The 19,997-nt window shown below is 42.5% G+C and overlaps 1 protein-coding gene across 2 annotated transcripts in view; it reads left to right on the top strand.

The window, feature by feature from the left end:
• The window catches only part of ric1 (RIC1 homolog, RAB6A GEF complex partner 1), a 51,979-nt gene that overhangs the window by 21,995 nt on the left and 9,987 nt on the right, over window positions 1–19,997 (top strand). The window contains exons 3-26 of one of the 2 annotated variants that reach the window (XM_014339805.2): window positions 2,635–2,714; window positions 4,586–4,693; window positions 8,084–8,229; window positions 8,356–8,492; window positions 10,604–10,692; window positions 11,344–11,432; window positions 12,197–12,341; window positions 12,425–12,473; window positions 12,587–12,757; window positions 12,843–13,055; window positions 13,278–13,316; window positions 13,698–13,808; window positions 14,588–14,677; window positions 14,791–14,951; window positions 15,577–15,715; window positions 15,843–15,959; window positions 16,100–16,507; window positions 17,136–17,447; window positions 17,638–17,796; window positions 18,143–18,279; window positions 18,393–18,673; window positions 18,854–19,066; window positions 19,151–19,328; window positions 19,414–19,602. In XM_014339805.2, coding sequence (XP_014195291.1) covers window positions 2,635–2,714; window positions 4,586–4,693; window positions 8,084–8,229; window positions 8,356–8,492; window positions 10,604–10,692; window positions 11,344–11,432; window positions 12,197–12,341; window positions 12,425–12,473; window positions 12,587–12,757; window positions 12,843–13,055; window positions 13,278–13,316; window positions 13,698–13,808; window positions 14,588–14,677; window positions 14,791–14,951; window positions 15,577–15,715; window positions 15,843–15,959; window positions 16,100–16,507; window positions 17,136–17,447; window positions 17,638–17,796; window positions 18,143–18,279; window positions 18,393–18,673; window positions 18,854–19,066; window positions 19,151–19,328; window positions 19,414–19,602 — 3,761 coding nt within the window. Of the gene's footprint in view, window positions 1–2,634; window positions 2,715–4,585; window positions 4,694–8,083; window positions 8,230–8,355; window positions 8,493–10,600; window positions 10,693–11,343; window positions 11,433–12,196; window positions 12,342–12,424; window positions 12,474–12,586; window positions 12,758–12,842; window positions 13,056–13,277; window positions 13,317–13,697; window positions 13,809–14,587; window positions 14,678–14,790; window positions 14,952–15,576; window positions 15,716–15,842; window positions 15,960–16,099; window positions 16,508–17,135; window positions 17,448–17,637; window positions 17,797–18,142; window positions 18,280–18,392; window positions 18,674–18,853; window positions 19,067–19,150; window positions 19,329–19,413; window positions 19,603–19,997 lie in introns of both variants that reach the window. The other variant, XM_014339804.2, reaches the window with a different exon arrangement.

Genomic DNA, 19,997 nt, shown 5'->3' with positions numbered 1-19,997 from the left:
CAATTGGTTTGCACAACCAAACAATTTCTGCACAAACTGTCAGAAACCGTCTCAGGGACGCTCAACTGCATGCCCGTCGTCCTCATCGGGGTCTTGACCTGACTCCAGCTCGTCGCCGTAACAGACTTGTGTGGGCAAATGCTCACATTCGATGGCGTCTGGCACGTTGGAGAGGTGTGCGCTTCACGGATGAATCATGGTTCACATTGTTCAGGGCAGATGGCAGCTGAGAATGTCCCAGTTCTTGCATGGCCAGCATACTCACCGGACATGTCACCCATTGAGCATGTTCGGGATGTGCTTGACCGGCGTATACGACAGCGTGTACCAGTTCCCACGAATATCCAACAACCTCGCACAGCCATTGAAGTGGAGTGGACCAACATTCCACAGGCCACAATTGACAATCTGATAGACTCCATGCGACGATGTGTTGCACTGCATGAGGCAAATGGTGGTCACACCAGATACTGACCGGTTCTGGGTCCCCAGACCCCCAATAGCGCAAAAAACTGCACATTCCAGGGTGGCCTTTTGTTGTGGGCAGTCTGAGGTACACCTGTGCACTACTCATGATGTCAGATCAGCATCCTGATGTGGCACACCTGTGAGGTGGGATGGATTATCTCAATATAGCAGATGTGCCCACTACCACACATTTGGACTGATTTGTGACCACTGTTTGGGAGGGATGGTTATATTGTGTATCTGGAATGAATTTTAGGTCTCTACGTCCATCCCATGGGGAATGGGAGCAGTAACAAAGGTGTTGCGTTTATATTTTTGTTGAGTGTAGTACTGCAGAAGTAGGAAGGTCAAGAAAATACCTGTGATGAGGCTGCTGTGATCCCATCGCCAGGGGATCTCTGTTTTTAACTCATCCAGGCACAGGACTAGCGAGCTTATGCCACAGTAAGTTCACAGGAATAGCTGGTAATCCTCTAGAATTAATCAAACTTGCATACCGTGATTACCTAATCAGGTCTGCACACAAACTGTGCTTGATGTCAAAGTCAGATTTGTTGTTTTATGGGTTATAAGCTATGAAACATTCTGGTTTTAACGTTATCTATTAATTAATGAACCCTGTAAATGATACTTTAAATCTCTAGTTTTCACATTCAGGTCTCTGTGAGTGAGTCTTGAGAAGTGAGCGTATGAAGCAGACCTTTTTTGTTACTGTATTCTGATCTTTTTTTAGAGTTAATGCATTTTGCAGTGTTGTTGGTTTGCAGTTTTTCTTATTTTTACCCATCACTAAGATTTTCAAGATCCAAGGCTGCTGATGGCTTTAACAGGCCTCAGTCTGGCGCTCTTTGTCGGTTTCTGGAAATTACCTTTTCTTCTTCTTCTTGGCTTTTCTTAAAGCTGTGGTAACAGCACTGTCACCACACTAGTAAAACCGTAAAGGGTTACTGCCATAGTCAGAGCAAAATACTGCCCTACACTGGAGCTCAGCTCAGGAGACCATAAGCAGAAGAATTTGAGTTTAGTTTGTTCATATTCGAGCACCACAGCAGTCTTTATATGCAAACCTTGGATCGTTAACGCAGACACTGGAGTCAAGATCAGGTTTCGTGTCATGTTTCATTCCACAAGCTCTCAGTTTCAGCCGTTTCCTACAGAGCTCTTTGCGTGTGTGTTGTGGAAAAAGTACAAGAAAATGCTGTACAGAGCTTTCGGTGTAAATGGGCTGTTTTGAAATGCTAACAAAATTGTGATTGTCAGTTTTTAACTTTGAACTGTCTCAACAGTTGAGACGGTTCAAGCTTGTGCCATGAAGGGTCGCGGCACAGATGTGTGCAGTTGGATGTTTATTGTTCTATTGTGTCTGTGATGGTGTTACAAATATAGATATGGAAAACAACTTGGGCATTAATTAAATACCCGAAAAACCTGATCAAAAAATTTTTTTTCTAGCATGTTTGCGTAGGTAATACTTGTGGCCTTATACTTCGGTTTGGCAGATTGACTCAAGGCGAACACCACATCAGATGGTCTAGTTGCGTCATTTTTCTTAAGATAACCACTATGATTATAAAAACATAATAACGTTAATTATAAAAGGCCTTTAAACTTATCACAATTATCCACTTCTGCAGTGATTGTCATTGCAGACCTGTTGTTCCAGACCTGCAGCTTCAGTGTTTTCCGTTCTGTGATTTTAAGCTTCCTCCCTTCCTTGCTTCCTCCTCCACCCTCCTGCTGTGATGTGGCTTTTCTTTCTCTGTTCCTTCCATTATCTAGTCTTCATAAAGTGTTCTTTATTAATTGACATGATCTGATGGCACATGAAAAGGAGCGCCCAGCTATGGAAACAGTTTCACTGTAACAACAACAACAACAGTGCTCGATTCTTACTGTAGCCAAATTATGGTGAGACATTACAAGCAGAAACTGTGTAAAGTCCATATATATACTCACAGAAATGTGCAAAAAGGCTACTTAGTCAGACTTTATCTGTGCTAAATTAGAAACCTGTTGCTGACAAGGGATTCAGACTTAATCTGTTATAGTTTCTGTTGTTGTCTGAAAAGGCACTCATCTTATTGTCTCGCACCTTTTCCTCATTTTTCCTGTCAACAGTTACGTTTATGATGTTTTAATGACTTTTCCCCCCCTCTCTGTTTTCAGACTGCCAAAGGCTACATCCTTTTGTTTGATGTGCTTGGTGGAGGGGATGACAAGTACCTCTATGAGCCCGTCTATCCAAAGTGAGTGCGCCACACATTCAGACTACTTTTAAAGAGCTATCGAACCATTGTTTGATAAATGTGTTTAAGATCCCCATTAGTATCAAAGAGGGTTATAAACAGTGCGTGCTTGAAGACGAGCCTACCTTATGATTGACATTTTGCTGCGGTTTAAGCAGCATCACTCCATTTGTGTCTCTGGGTACACAGAAAGAGGAACGGTGGGAATTTTGTGGGCTTGTCTACAGTCTGTTGACACAGAAAAGAAAAGGGAACAACAGCAACGCTCACAACAAATAGAAGCCGGGGAAAAAATTGAGATCAAAAGACACTCATGAGAAACACAAATGACCATCTGCACAACTGCTAGGTGTTTTAGGCAGATCCACCCCTCACTCTTCATAACAGGTTTGCAGTAACAGAAGTATGAGCCACACAGGCCTTAGAGACTGGTCACTAACCAAATCTGTATTCCCTGATTCACTGTTGGCAAGTGGTTGCTGCCTGCTGCTGAGTGAAATCTGTAACAAAGATCACAAAAAATCTCCTTGTAATTGCTTTTGCGACTCATTTTTGTGGGGTTTCAATTAGGTGGTAGTACCTTGTACCAGGTAAAAACTACAATCGGAGAGCCTCTCCTTCAATGAAAAAGCTGTGCCTTGCTTCTTCAAGCATCATGTTATAAAGGCCACAGCTGTGAGTTTAAAGGCAAACAGTTTGTGTTTCAGGTTTCTTCACAGTTTCACTTTTGTTTAGCAAGTCGTTGGAGTGGTTTTTTTTAAGGCATGTCAGTGTCTTCCATGCAAACTAGGCGCTACCAAATCAGTCACAAGGACATTATCAGTACATCATCATATACCTCTGTGTGACCAGCAAGTACCCTCCTGCAACCACACTGCAACTGGTTGAGAAATACACTGTGTAAGCTGGTGTTTACCAGGAGGACACTAACCTTTCTCTTGATTTTACAGTCGGTACTTTCATCCTTTATATACATATGCAGTGATTAGTTGAACAGGGCCCAGATTGCACTGGTTACCTCTTCTGTCAGTGATGTTTGCCTCGCTAAACTGCTGTGTCTCCATCACCTGTGTCTACATATACAGTCAACCATAAGAGAGAGAACAGGAAACGCTGCCTTGAAGTAAAACTCTTAACTTATTCACTCTGGCAACTGCAGTTGCCAGTTTAATCTTTTACTGTGTCTGTGATGCAGACTTTGACAGTGAAAGGTGGTTATGTAATGTTATGGGTGTGGTATCATTATGACTATCAACATGTGTGGGGGGAGGAAAGCAGTAGCAGGTATACAGGTGCAGTTTACTAGTAAACACTCTGTTTGCTCATGATTGCATTTGCGTCATTAGAGCAGGCGGTGAAATTATAGCTGCAGTTTCTCCATTACCTCCATAGCTGATCCTCAGAGGATTAGAAATATTCAGAGCACATTCAGATTTTTCATTTATTTATTTTTTACAGCATTTAGCTTTTTATAACTGTGAAAATAACACGTTTTCCTTTTTCTTTTTTTTTGCCATGAAGTGTTGATTAATAGGACCGTAAGATAATTTAAACATTCAAAATCTAAAACACAATAAAATATCCATGAAGTTTAGCAAAGTGAATACTTTTCCGTCTGCTTAGGGATGTTTGCTCTCTTCTCTTGCTAATTCTCCCATGTTTGTTCACCATATAAAGCATTTGTTTGATTGAAATGCGGCTCAAAGCGTGTACTTCACATTCCTTTAGAGCACACCAGCAGCGTTTGAGCAAGTTAGGACATATTCAGTGTTCATTGTCAGCTCTGTGACTTTGCAATTTTAGCATTTCACTGGGTTTACTTTCATGTAACTGGGAGTAAAATGTGTGTTTGGAATGATGTGGTTGCACAGAGGAAGCCCTCGTGTGAAGGTGACCCCTGGTTTTAAGGAGGAGCAATGTGCACCCGCTCTCTCTCTGGAGATGAAGAAGCCTGTGGATCTGGAGGCCCCCATCACCAGGTAGGTGCTCTCTCATACATACTTTCTTTCTGTTGTGTCTACCTGTCTGCCTCAGCCTCACACAGGCATCAGCTCACTCCCTCTCGGTCTTTGATGTGTCATCAAGCTCACATTTACACAGGCAAATTCTCCTGCACAAACACACACACTCAAGGTTTACTCACACTCTGTCTCCATTCAAGCACTCACTGTAAACTCTTAACAATGTTTATGGCCACCTCTTGAGCTTAGCTTCATCATTATCTGTTTATGTTTCCATGTAAATAACTCTTTCTTGAACCTACAAATATTTACCTGGGTATAAATGTTCTTGTTACTTTCAAAACAGTGATTTAAAATGTCGTTAATTAAACACAGGCAGGATAGCTTCCATAAAACCTGCACAACAAAATCAGAATCACTGTTGTTCTGTGTGAGCGCTAACTATAGTGTTGGATTTGAAACATTTTAAGGATTTAAGCTGTGCACAAATGCTTCTCAGGTAGTTTATCAGCAGCTATTTAAATATTAAAACATTTTTTTTAACAAATGTAGCTCTTTGTGTATACGTGACAGCCATTTGGCTCACGGTAATGGCTCGAAAACATCTCTTCCTCTGATGGAAAGACAGTGTTGGCAGTGAGAGACAGCTCAGGTGCAAAGAGAAGCTAAAGTCCTCTGATGTGGATTTTTAATGGCAGAGGCCCACAGAGAGGAAATGCATGAATTGGCAAAAATGAATGAGAGGGAGGAGTGAGTGACAGATGAGCTAACTGATTAAAGCAAAGAAGACATAATTAATTCAAATCAGACTCTTATGTTTTCTGGATAGTTTGTATTCAGATCATCACAAGGTGTTTTAAAGATGCAAATTGTGTGATGAGAATCCATCATTAGTTTTTTTGTTTTGTTTTTTCCATTATAGGTTTGTTGACTGTGCTTTCTCTCCAGATGTAACGTTTCTGTTTTGCCTGTTGCATTTTAACGAGTGTGAACTGTTTTTATTCCATTAATTAGGTCTTTGATTATGTCAGACAACCTGAAGTTCATTTAAATGGCTCAAACTCATTTGTAAAAATTAGGCAAATAGGGCTTGTAAATTTTTTTTATTTTTTACATGTTTATATCAGTGTGAAGACGGATCCATTTCCAGTCATTTTACTCTGCGTTAGCCTCGAATAACAGGGAAAATTACCTAATGACCTCACTATATTTGTAGAAAAACAAATGTAAATCTTTCACGTTTAAAATGTTAAAGTCTAATCAATAAATCATCAGGACTTTGTGATGCAATGAATAAATCAAGAAAACAATCAACAAATTAATTGATTAAAAAGTGTGACTGAATTTACACTATACAGTGAAAGTTCAGTGATCAAAGCACATGATTTCATCAATGTTACTGTAAAAGCTTTTAGCATATATTAATGAAATGGCCAGCACGTTTAGAGTACTGGGCAAAACTCTTGGGGGAAATGGGTGCTGTGATTGTTTAAAACAAGTACAAAAATGTGGTTTGTAGAGTTCTCCTCAGACTGTATGTCAGTATTTGGTGTGACCTCCTTTATTCTTCAACGTAGTCTGAACTCTCTTAGTCAAGCTTTCTTGTAATTTCTTTAAGTTGTCTTCAGGAATAGTTCTCCAGGCTTCTTGAAGGACATTCAAATCTCTTCGTTGGATGTTGGCTGCCTTTTTGTTCTGTTCTGTCAAGATGACCTGACACTACTTCAGTAATCTTAAGGTCTGGGCTCTGGGGAGGCCGACCTATGACTTACAATGATCCACAGTGTGTGTTTTTTTTTTGTTTGTTTTTTCCATTTAAGTATGTTTTTACATATGAACAGTTGCTAATCAGAAGCATTCCAGATGGCAATTGCATGGTGGATCAATATCTGATGGTATTTTTATTCTTCTATCAATTTAGATTAAATCTCCAACAGCACTGACTGAAATGCAGCCCCAAACCATGACTGTAGATGCACTCTTTCCTGACCTCATCTGTAAATATTGGTGATGATCTGAACCAAAAAATTTCAAATTAGGATTAATCACCCAAAAAAGACCTGGTGCCATTCATTTTCAGTTCATGTCCAGTTCTTGTGTAACTTGGCATACTTCAGCCTTTCTTCCTGTTTCTCTTCCTTAAGAATGTTTTCCTGGTAGCCACCCATTTCCAATGAGGCTTCAGTGAACAGTAGATGGACCAACCAAAGGGCACGTTCTGCAAACCACTTCAAGATATGCCAACTTTGCGGTTAATGGCGCTTGCAAATACTCTTGTTGGTGGAAAAATGAGATTTTATGCGTGTCAACGTGTTAAAATCGAAAATGAGTTCTTTGCTCAGTTGTTTGTGGAGAAACAACACTGGTTTATCCTTTCAGTTAGAGGCCATTTATGCTTAAATGATAGGTCAGTGTTGAGCGGCTTAATGAACAACAACAAATAAAGAAACATTCCTGTAAAACTGATCAGGTAAGGAGTGGACTGAAAATGAGTGAAAAAGCAGCCAATGTAAAAAGAAGAACTTTGATCTTCAGAAATCGCAGAGAAATATTGCTCAAGACTATTTTCCAAAATGTATAGTTAGTGTAGCTCCCTGGACACGCAAAGTGAGGGGAGGCACTAGAACGATGGAGCCAGTCTAATACAATTGCTTTCTGCTCTATGGTGGTTTGAGTTTTGTGTTGTTTTAGTTTCTGTCTTTGTTCCAGCTATAACCCACATGTCCTGGAGCTTGACGTGTTTGACGTTTAATGAGTGACAAGAACTTTTACTGTTTCGTTTTGTCCGCCTTTTTGTTTTTGTTTGTATTGTTCCGTGTTCATCTGCCATTTCTCCTCCGCTGTCTGTGCTCGACAGAGATTACGGGGTAGTCATCTGAATTAGAGCGCTCTGTTGGCATTTCACAGGCACAGCTTGATTGTGCAGGAGATGAGTGGGTGTCTCCTGCTGCGTGAAGCTGCAGTAAAAGACGTTGCCTCCTCCACAGTGTCAGTCCACTGTGCTTAAAGCCTTTGCTTCCCTTCATTTTTCCACTTGCTCACTCTCGGCTGTTGTTGTCGTCGTGCCTTCCTCTGTGTTAAACCTCTTACCCCTTTTTTTTTTTTTTTTTTTTTTTAGGATACAATGAAGTACTTTACCCACACAAACACACTGTTGTTTGTTCTCTTGTGTGTTAAAAGATAGGGAGACTTGGCACTAGCAGCAACATGGCCTCATCACAGCTGCCCAGTAAAACTTTCAGTCTTCACACGGGGCACAGCTGGATGATGAATAGCCCACTGTTTTCTGTCTTGTTATGTTGTTTCTACCCTGCCTACCTAGCTCCCCCCGCTTTCTTTTACTAACTTCTTTTTTTCCCCTGTTCCTTTGATTAATATTTACTTTTTTTAAAAACTTCTTCCCACTAGCCTGCAGTCCCTCCAGGAGGATTTGCTGGTGTGTACCGCAGACGGTTATCTCCATGTGCTGCATTGGGATGGGCTCGGCAGCAATGGACGCAAGGCCATCTGCCTTACTACAATCCCCTTCTCATTGGACCTGCAGTCTGCTCGAGGTTAAAAGATCAATGCACTCTGCTCAAATACAACAGAGTAACATTAAAACAAAATCAGCCTACAGTAGCTTTTCAGCCGGGAAAATGTTATCTTATAAAAGAAGTTCTCCCTCCCTGTGTATTTAGGTGGCCCTTCTCTGGACCTGGAGGGGGTTCATATCCGCTGTATGGAGTACTGTGTGACCCTGGATGGCTTTGCTGTCGTACTGAGTGACGGACGCCTGGGCTTTATCACCCCACTGAGCAACACCATCACTGCAGACGTAAGGATGCTCACAGACACGCACTGGTCACGTTAAAGCACACAGACGGTCAAAACAGTTGAATTAGTCATTTTCCACAACGGCGTAATAATCGTAGTCGAGACATTGTGCGCAGTTGGCCCTTTGTTTATGTGCAGTACACAGCAGGAGGCGGTTTGTGTCAGATCTGTTCTCACTGCTCAAACTATGTTTGGTTTAAGCGAGGGTGCTGCAGGCCGGCCACATGCCATCCACCCGTCCGCAGTGAATTCTTGAATAATTACCTGCTCTATTTTCACATGGGCAAAATCACATTACACAGACCTTATAGTAGGGAGCTGGCAGCGTAAGGGCCATTAAATGTCCAAGACGACAGAGTCAGACCTTTGCTTTCTCACATAGCGTTCCACTCAGAAATGCTCAAGGCTGCAGTGCATGTGTGAAAACTGCTGTTGTTATGGCATTAAATAGCCAATTTATTATTACAGGACACCTGACACCACGATGATGGGAACACTATGAGCCCTATTTCATGCAGCCAAATCACTAACAGCATAATGATTTCTCTGTTTTGTGAAGATAACCATGCTTTTTATTCTGCAAATCAATTGAGTGCTCTGGTTGGCTTTTAGTAGACTAGAACGGCTTGTTTCAGGATATAAAGTTCAGAATTTCTTCTTCTTCTTTTTTTTTTTTTTTTTTGTAGTTTTGCTTGTGTAGCTTTTCAATCAGACAGTCACTATGTGATTGAAGTGCACACTTTCAGCTTCAATTCAAAGGGTTTTACGAAACCTTTATATTGACTATTTAGCAATTATGGCCATTTTTTATACACATTTACACATTCGAGTTTATTGGACAAACTAGCGTAATTTTAAATAGAGGTTGTGTTATTACTTGCATGAAAATCATTTTCAGTCAATGACTGCCTAAAGTCTCGAAAACATGGACATAGAAAGTGTTGTTTGCTCCCTGGAGATGCTCTGCTTGGCCTTTTCTGCAGTCACCTTCAGGTGTTTGTGAAGCTCCCTGCGTTCAGTTTTATCTTCAGTAACTGAAAAGCTGCTATACTCGAGTGAGATCAGGTGACAGATATTCTTTGGGTCATTATCCATGTGCACTGTGAAGCTTTGTCTGTTTTGCAGCATTTGGCTGAATCTGAGCAGAGAGTATAGCCATGTACACTTCAGAGTTCTTCCTGCTACTTCTATAAACCGTTACATCATCAATAAATACTAGTGAGCCCGCTCCACTGGCTCCCATACATGCTGTAACACTGTAGCCACCACATTTAAAATGATGTGAGCTGATGGATCACCATCTCACACTCTTCTCTCCTTTGTCTGCTTTGTTTTGAATAAGAACCTGGTTTTAAAACTGCTTTTCAGTCAATTGTCCAATTTATTATGAGCCTCTGAAAAGCTGAAACTGTATAAAAACGCCTCTAATTTTGAACAAATGCAAAATTTCTGTGAAACTCTTTGAATTAAAGCTTAAAATCTGCACTTTAATTACATATTGATTGTGGTGGTGATGTACAGAGGCAAAGCTGCAAAAAGTGTCTGATTATGGACCTAATTTGTTTGTGTGGAAAGTTTTGAATACCATTTATTTTTTATCATTTTAGTTATTTATTTATTTATTTTCCAAGATATACATTTTTAATAGTGGCAGGAATTGGTCCCTTCCTGATTTACTGTCAGAAACTCCGATATACTTGCTTTTTCACCATGCAGGAGATGCACAGCAGTACTTCCAGAGAGCAATTATGCACACTAATAATGCAACATGTTCAAGTACACACAAAGCCAGAACAAAATGTTATTAATAATATTGCGGTAATGACTCAGTTACAGAGCTTGCGGCTTTTAGTGTTCTTGGCACGGTGAAGACCGTAATGACCATCAGGAAAAACATTTTCTTGCATCTCAGTTTACAGTTAATATTTTGGCTGGAAAATAGACAGTGGGTGTTGATTTTTAACATCAAGACAGAAATGTCAGATACAAATTGTGACCAATCGAGTGATGATGTGCTTTACTCTCAGATTTGTTATCTTTTCTTTTTTTGACAGTCTGCATCATTTTACTGTTACCTGTTATTCAAGAAGGCTTCTTGTGTTTGTCCAGCAGTTGCAGGGTGTCTGGGCAGCGGATGTGACTGATGGCACCTGTGTGGCTGTCAACAACAAGTACAGGCTGATGGCCTTTGGCTGCGCCAGGTACATGTCTCTGCAAACGTCTCCCTCTCTCGCCGTCTCCCTACATCGTTTACAGGGCAGTGCTGGAAAGCGATCTTGGGTGTGTTTGTTGAATGTGTGTGTGTGTGGTACAGAGAGGTTGTTGTCAGTGTGGTGTGTGTGTGTGTCCAGTGTGAGAATCTGTCAGTTTGTGTTTGCTGAGGCTAAGTAGTGTGTACTCGTCAGGAACTCCTCACGCAGAGCAATAACGCCAGGTTGGCAGGAATTTCTCTCCATGCTGCTTCCTTCTCCCCTTCACCATGTTTCGGACACTATTTTCTACACTGTTTTGTACTTTATTTTTCAAAAGATTGGAAATGTATAAAGTACAAATGTTTTACTAAAGTCTTCACATATTTGAAAACAAGCTTAAGCAAAATATCGGCAGGGAGCAACTGCAGAAATCCAATTTTTAAGCATCTGTGTTTAATGGCATTCACATACAGTACAGATGCTGAGCTTGTGTTGCTGTTTTAATTGTTTTCATGTATGTTTGTCTCATGTTAGAGATGCACAAACATGCTGGCGGAAGCTCACAGCACAGAATTGTAGCTAGGCCGTGACGTTTCATGCAGTTCCTCTCATCTTACACAGCATGTTACGCTGGTTGAAATGCGTGTGTTGTCATTGCAGCGGCTCGGTGCTGGTGTACATGATCGACACCACAACAGGGTCGATGCAGCTCTCCCACAAACTGGAGCTCACTCCAAAACACTACCCAGGTATCCTCATTTTACCCTCAATTCTTGTGTCTTGCTTTTTTTACTCCTTTTTCATCTTAGCTTAGCTCCACTTAGCATCCTTTTACAGGATGTAATGTACATTCCTTCAGCTTTCTGTCTTTCTCTTTGTGTATCTGATATCCTGCATCACTTTTGTTGGATTTGTGGTCCAAAGCCATAGCTCACCCTAGTGGCTGAATTGCCTTATAGACCCATGGCTGTTTAAACAATGAAAATGGCTGGTGTCTTCCTCTTGCTTTGTAGTTAAGAGCTTAGCGTAAAGACACCTTACTTTAAACTCCTGCAGAGTTTGAGGCAAGGTGTGTCATGCAATTCTCCTCCTCTTTAATTAAATAGCAGCTCCTGTAATATTATCCCAGTTGCATCACATTCTACAAACTAAGCCCTCATTAGGTTACCATTAGGTAATATCATTCTGATTTTCTATAAATGTTTTTATCTACAAGAGCCAAATGTGGCACAGTTTTACCTGCAGTGGCCTTTCTGCACATTCAGTCGACTGTCATCACATGTTTGTTAAAATCCCAGTGAATCTAGAAAAGCACAAAGTGTTTGTGCAGAATCAACAGTATTGCTCTTTTGATGTCACCCAACGTGATGCCATTCACAGATTTTGCTCCTCATTATGTATAAAAATGAAAACACAACAGAACTTGGTGCATAAATAAAATAGAAAAAGAAAAAGTCCAATACAACAGTAAAACAGAAGTGTTGTAATTTCTGTGCATTCTTTGCCTTTTCAGACATCTACAACAAGACGGGCCCTGTCAAACTAATCTGCTGGTCACCTGACTGCAGCGTTGTCATGGTTACGTGGGAGTGCGGCGGCCTGTCGCTGTGGAGCGTCTTCGGAGCTCACCTCATCTGCACTCTGGGAGAGGACTTCATGTGAGTGAAGGCACAGATGCGGCCCTGCTACATTCATACAGCGTGTTCGTTTGTAATGATTTTTGTGTGTTTGCTCCCTTTAGACATCGATCTGATGGTACCAAGAAAGACCCCCTTAAAATCAGCTCTATGGTATGTAGACGTTTGTTTTAAGAGTGAAAAAATCAAAATAAAAGTCTTTATTTGTAATAGAGGTGAAAACTTTTTTTTTTGTATGCTGAATCTTGCACTTTGCCCCTTTCTAGAGCTGGGGTGCAGAAGGCTACCACCTATGGGTGCTCCCTCACAAACAGGAGAGGAGAAGACAAGAGGAGCAGGATGTGGAGATGGTTGCACCTCCTAACTCCAGCGCTTTGCAGGCTGGCATACTGCAGTTCCACTTCATTAAGAGCGCCCTCACAGTCAACCCCTGCACGGTGAGAAGATGCACGGTGCTGATGGAAGCATCACCGCACACACGCGCCATGCCCTGCATTTATGCTCCTTTCTTGGCTGTTGCAGAGTAACCAGGAGCAGGTGTTACTCCATGGTGAAGACCGCCTCTACCTGACCTGCGGTGACCCCACACAGATCCATAGCAACTCTGACACACACCCACACACACACTTACACCCGCGCGACGGCAGCCCGCTGCACCCGCCCCCCAACCCCGACTCCTCTCTCTCTCAGGGACTCAGCACTTTACTGGGACACAAGCACTGGCACGTGGTCCAGGTAAGGATGTGCTTCCTCTTGCTGCTCTGCAAACTTCCTGTATGTCATTATCAAGAATAAGTTAGTGCACAGAAACTGCAGTCATTTCTGGATTATGAAAGACAGACGCAAATAAACTGAGTAGCTTGAAGTGGCCTGTGTGTGTCTGTCAAGTTCAGTAAATCTAAAATTTAGCTCGTTGTCATTTCATTTTTTTTAAATTGAATTTTATTTGTCCTCTAGATTCACAGCACATACCTAGAGAGCAACTGGCCTATACGGGTAAGTGTGTGTGTGTGTGTGTGTGTGTGTGTGTGTGTGTGTTTGACTTTAATGTTGATCTCAGTGATGTTTGATAAATAAATGCATGCATTCAGTTTTTATAAAGTAAGCTTGTTTTACATGCAGAAGAAGATAAATGTGAAGTATAGTCCTCTTTTTATGTGGAAAGTTTTGGCTTGGTTGCCTCTGGCCTCCAAAGCTCATTTTTATATGATGTAAAGCTCTATAAACAAGCTCAACTTAGCTTTAAAAAAATGTCATCACACTGGTAGCAAAACCAGTGAGAGCTGTTTTTAGTTTTATGGAGTTGCTCGTTTTCTGTGTCAACACTTGAAATTGGTGTTTGGTGTATCTTACCGACGTCTGTGTATGTTTGTAAAGTTTGCAGCCATAGACACAGCAGGCCAGTGCATGGCTGTAGCAGGGAGGCGAGGCTTTGCACACTACTCCTTGTTTACAAGGAAATGGAAGCTGTTTGGGAATATCACTCAGGTATGTTGACACCTTAATAGATGACTTTGGTGCAGTGATCAATAGGTGGTCAATGACGGAAGAACCTCATCTGAGCTCTAAGATACTTTTATTTTGTCCACACGTTGAAAATACTGCCACTGTAACCAAGACAAATGTGCCAGGAATAACTTGTAACTTCATTTTTTTTTTGTGAATATGAATACACACCTAGCCATGCAGTCTGCCTTCACGAGCATTTGTGAGAGAATGGGTCGTCCTAAAGAGTTCACTGAATTTCAGTGTGGGGCTGTAATAGGATGCCACTGATGTAATAAGCCAGTTTGTGACATTTCCTCCAACGCACATATCCACAGTAAGTGGTGTTACTGAAAGGTGGAAGCATTTAGGAACCACAGCAACTCAACCACAAAGTGACAGACCACATGAAGTCATAGAGCAGGGTCGCTAAGTGCTGCCTAGACGCATAGTGTGTAAAAGCCACTCTGCTGACTCAATAACTGCAGAGCTGCAAACCTCCTCTGGCATTAACATCAGCACAACAACTGTGTGTCAGGAGCTTCACAGTGTGGGTTTCCAGATCCAGACAGCTTCTATAAGTGTGTTTATTGGTGGTTCAGTACTTTTGTCCATATATTGTTTGTGCGTATGTGCGTGGGGAAAGCTATTCCATGCAAAAGCTCTAAAAATGCAGTTGAAAATAAAATTAGAATAACAGTCTGTTTAAAAAAATGAATTTGTGCACAAAAGTGTTTTTGTTGGACAGTACCTGATAAATGTGTTGTTGCTTTTTTCTGCAGGAGCAGAACATGACAGTCACAGGAGGTCTGGCTTGGTGGAATGACTTTGTGGTGGTGGCCTGTTACAATTTTATAGACCAGCAGGAGCAGGTGAGACTGAAGCACCACCTATAATACCACCGTGTCAAAAATCCCTTTGGTTTTTTTGTCTGATCTAATGCCTGTCTTTAATTTTGATGTCTCCGTCTGTGGTCTCTCTGTAGTTGAGACTCTATCAACGCTCATCCAACCTGGACAATGCCTTTGCTTCAGTTACTAAGCTACATTCTGACACTCTGCTGCTCAATGTCTTCAGAGACATGGTCATACTCTTCAGAGCTGACTGCTCCATCTGTCTTTATAGTATAGAGAGGAAGAACGACAGGTGGGCTTCTGTACACACACGACTCCAGTCTTTACATCACAAATTAACCGTTTCCGGAGAAGAACGTCATCTGTTGGTGTTACGCTGGGCAGGTTTTATCCAGCTCCCGAACAAATCAGTTTTTGTGCCAGTGACCGTTATGGATGGAGGGCCTTATGTTGTTGGGTCCTGCTTTCAGCTGTTCATTCATCACTTTTCATGAAGGTTATATATCTGGAACGCCTTGAGAGAATTCCCACAGATTTGATACGTCGGTTTATTTGGATTTCAGAATTTGTTTGGAATACAGTGGTCAGAGTCAAGGTTGCTCGGCTCTTATTCAGGAAATTATATGCGAGTCTTAACAAAATTTTATAAAAATGTCAAATATGATGAAAATTATTCTTACAAATGAAACAAAAAACTATAATGAATGATTCTTGAGATGTTGCTTTCCTGTGACCACTTCATGACTGCCGGCCTTGAACTGGTTAAACAGAAAAATCCTTTTAACGTGAAGCTGTCACAGTAGAAAATGTAGAATCGTTGTATGGTTTTCAGCTCTTTTCTTTGCATTCTTGGATTATTTTCTTTCCCGTGCATCAGTCTTCTTTCATTAAGCTCCTGATTATTATTATCATTCCAGTCCAAACCCGACAGCCAGTGTGGAGCTGCTGCAGGAGGTGTCGATGTCCCGTTACATCCCTCATCCAGCCCTTGTGGTGTCTGTCACTCTCACGTCTGTGCGCACCGAGACTGGCATCACATTAAAAGCCCCGCAGCAGGTAGTGCAGGAACACAGTAGCATACAGCAACCGCCGATCTGTAACTACAGGTGTTTTAATAATGCCTCGTGTGTGTGTGTGTGTGTGTGTGTGTGTGTGTGTGTGTGTGTGTGTGTGTGTGTGTCAGGCCTGCATGGCAGAGAGCATTATGTTAAATCTGGCTGGCCAGTTGATCATGCTACAGCGGGACCGTTCAGGACCGCAAGTGCGAGAGAAAGACACGGCTGCTGTCAACAAGAAGCTGGTGAGTTCACACTGATATCTTTGCATGCAAAATGTTCTAATAATACTGATATCCATGCAAACAGAAATCAGACCTCACACCACTAAAACTGAATTTTAGGCATCCCCTCATAACAGCTTTGCTTTTTTTCCCCCCACTAGCTCCCATTTTGTCCCCCTGTCGTGTTGGCCCAGTGTGTGGAGAATGTTTGGACCACCTGTCGATCCAACAAGAAAAAGCGCCATCTGCTGGAGGCTCTTTGGTTGTCCTGTGGAGAAGCGGGCATGAAAGTGTGGCTGCCACTTTTCCCCCGAGACCATCGCAAACCCCACTCCTTCCTCTCCAGACGCATAATGCTGCCCTTCCACATCAACATCTACCCTTTGGCCGTGCTGTTCGAGGATGCCCTCGTACTGGGGGCAACCAATGAGACTGTGCTCTACGACGGGATGCAGGGATCCTCAGAGCCACTGGAGGCACTGTTTCCCTACTGCACAGTAGAGAGGACCTCACAGATCTACCTCCACCACATACTGAGACAGCTGCTGGTTCGCAACCTGGGTGAACAGGTACTTGGAGCAACCTGGCTCAACATATCTGCTTATTTTTATAAGGGTTTTGCTTTGCTTGGAGTAGTTTTGACTACATTCTTTGTAAGCGATAACACAGGTCCATACTGTAATCACATTAGCCTCGTAATGTTCTTACCCTGAGCAAAAAGAACCTCGAAATCCAAGTCTGAAGAAACTGAGATACTTGTCGCCAAAGAGGAAGCCAGAAAAGGTGTAACTTTCCCAGGTGTTTACTCTGGAGTGACGATGGAGAGGGGGGGGGGGGACAAAGAAAAGAAATGAGGCTTCCAGCACTGCATTTTTAAGAACAGATAAGGCAATTTAAGATGAGATATTTGATACTGGAATACGTTTAAATGAAAAGGTTAAACCCTACTTTTTTTCCGTTTGCAATTTTGTTCAGGAAAACTTTAAATAAAGACCAAAAGGCACTGATCACGATGATGATGATGATCAGGGCATGATGATGACAAAGCTCTGAGAAACTTTCTTTTCAAGTTTGTGTGAATTAGTTTGAATTACCAAGAAATTCAGGTATGAAAATATTGATAGTCAGTGAAACGGTCGTGTGTGCGATGTTAATATATGAGAGAACTTATTCCTTTCTTTACTGTTTCCTTTCAAGGCTTTGATGCTGGCTCAGTCATGTGCCTCCCTCCCCTACTTCCCCCATGTCATGGAGCTGATGGTTCATGTAGTGCTGGAAGAAGAGGCAACGTCGCGGGAGCCCATACCCGACCCGCTGCTTCCCACCGTTGCAAAGTTCATCACAGAGTTCCCCCTGTTCCTCCAGACCATCGTCCACTGCGCCAGGAAGACCGAGTACGCCCTGTGGAACTACCTGTTTGCAGCCGTGGGAAACCCCAAAGATCTGTTTGAGGAGTGTCTCATGGCTCAGGATCTGGACACAGCGGCCTCCTATTTGATTATACTGCAGGTAACGAGCGGAGTCAACAGCTCATATTACCATATTCTGCATTCCCCACTTCAGTTAACTTTATAATGGCAGAGATTATTTGCATTTTCACCCTTGAAAATCTTTGGAAAAGAGTCTAATTTATTTTTCCAAGATCTTTAAAAGATCCTCAAAGTCTCAGGCGTTCCTCTTTTTCTCCTCCTCCATAAAGAATATGGAGGTTCCAGCAGTGAGCAGACAGCACGCCACTCTTCTCTTCAACACGGCTCTCGAGCAGGGCAAGTGGGACCTCTGCCGGCACATGATCAGATTCCTCAAAGCCATTGGTTCAGGGGAGATGGAGACTCCGCCCCCAACCCCCACTACTCAGGTGAGGAGCTGAAAATGTTACAGAAAGACAGTGACTGTCAGTCTGTCTGGCTTCAAGCAAGGGCACCAACCTCGTACGGTTTTATCTTTATTCTGTCTTAAATTCACTGACTGTCCTTTAATGATCTTTTATTGTCTCTTCCTGTTTTATTTATTTGTTTTATTCTGTGATTACAAATGATTACTGATTGATACTTCTGCTTATACTGTGATCCTAAGTATACAAAAAATAGAAAATAAACTATCTCCTGTTCACATATTGCACAGCTCTTTCTGACTACATGCCCATGAAAAGCGCTTTTTATAAACTTTAAACTGGTAAGCTTCAAACGTGTTTCTGTGTTCAGGAACCCAGCTCAACTGGAGGTTTCGAGTTCTTTAGAAATCGCAGCATCAGCTTGTCTCAGTCGGCCGACTCGGTCACCGCAGGAAAGTTCAACCTGCAGAAGACCTTCAGTATGCCTTCTGGATCTTCTGCTAAAGGGTACCTGCACATTATTTTGCATAAAAGTGGACACTAGTACTGCAGTTTGTTCAGAATGTGCTCTGCTCATCTAACTATTCCTGTCTTTTCCCTCTGTTGCATCCTCCCGCCAGTCGGGATGTGGAGTGTGCAGAGAACATGTATATCGACATGATGCTGTGGCGCCACGCCCGTCACCTCCTGGAGCAGGTGCGCCTTCGTGATCTGGGATGCTTTTCCGCTCAGCTGGGCTTCGAACTCATCGGCTGGTTATGTCGCGAGCGAAACCGCGTGGCCCGAGTTGATGATTTTGTATTGGCGCTGAAGAAGCTCCATAAGGACTTCCTCTGGCCGTTCCCTGTCATTCCTGTGGGAAACCTCAGCTCACCACTGAAGAATGGACGGTGCCGTACAGGTGAGTGAAGAACAGGAACGTTTACAGAGAAATCAATTATTACTTTAAATATTTAAAGGTGATGGTTGAATATCCATCCAGTATGGTGCCCCAGTTTGCATACTACTGACAATTTAATCCTTACATGCCATCACTGGCTTCATCGCTGTAATTCTTGCTGTTTTTCGTTGTTGTTTTCAGTGCTGAGCCCACGGTTGTTGAAGTCACAGTCAGCAGACAGCCTGCTGAACAACGACATGGACACGGCACCGCCCCCGACAGCTCCTGACAACCACACCTGGATGGACGGGCTTGAGCAGAGACCCAAAGACATGGACACAGCCTCTTCTGCTCACTCGAACCAGCACTCACCACAGACTCATGAGGCCTTCCTGTCATTGCTCACCAACAAAGGTAATAAAACTTTAACAGTTATTCCCTTCTTTTGTTTTCATCCGCTTAAGCTGAACTTAATCTTTCACTCACTGCGCTTTCTAGTCGAGGAGTACAGCATCGGCTCGGCCACAGACCTCACAGAGACCAGCTCAGTGGTGGATGGCGACTGGACAATGGTGGACGAGAACTCGTCCACTTTGAGCCTGAGTCAGGCCGAGCTGGAGCACATCTCCATGGAGCTGGCCAACAAAGGCCCGCACAAGTCCCAGGTGCAGCTCAGGTGGGACCCCACTCAAACTATGGTCGTTTAATTCAATGCAAAATCAACACGTATATTTAAGCTGCGCCTTCTGTGTGTCTATCAGATATCTTCTCCATGTGTTCATGGAGGCGGGCTGCCTGGAGTGGTGTGTGGTGATTGGTTTGATCCTGCGGGATGCAAATGTCATCAAGCAGGTGATCAGTTTCCTGGACAACCCAGAGGTTCCTGCGGAAAATGTGCAGAGTGTCCGAAACGGATTATTAGCAGTCGATGCGTGGGCCTCCACAGACTGGTGGGTAGTTCTGTGCTGGTACCGATATTTTTAATCTATAAAAACACGTTATGTAGGGGAGAGCAGTGTGTTCTGATTTATGAGATGTCATCTTTAGTTTGGAAATTGTGACACATTTTTAATGACCACTAAATCACTGTGATTTTTTTTTTTTAATATTACACAATAGGGCAGCACAGTGGTTAGCACAGTTGCCTCACAGCAAGAAGGTCCTGAGTTCAATTCCACCATCAGGAATTGGAGTGTGGAGTTTGCATGTTTGTGTGGGTTCTCCTTGGATAATAATAATAATAATAATAGTGGATTGGATTTATATAGCGTTTTTTCAAGGCACCCAAAGTGCTTTACAATGCCACTATTCATTCACTCTCACATTCACACACTGGTGGAGGCAG

Source organism: Haplochromis burtoni, unplaced genomic scaffold, assembly GCF_018398535.1.
Source record: "Haplochromis burtoni strain Fernald_Lab_line unplaced genomic scaffold, NCSU_Asbu1 Contig_72, whole genome shotgun sequence".
In the NCBI taxonomy this organism is placed as follows: Eukaryota; Metazoa; Chordata; class Actinopteri; order Cichliformes; family Cichlidae; genus Haplochromis; species Haplochromis burtoni.
Note: the sequence above shows the minus strand (reverse complement) of the source record. Positions and strands in the feature narration are given on the sequence as shown.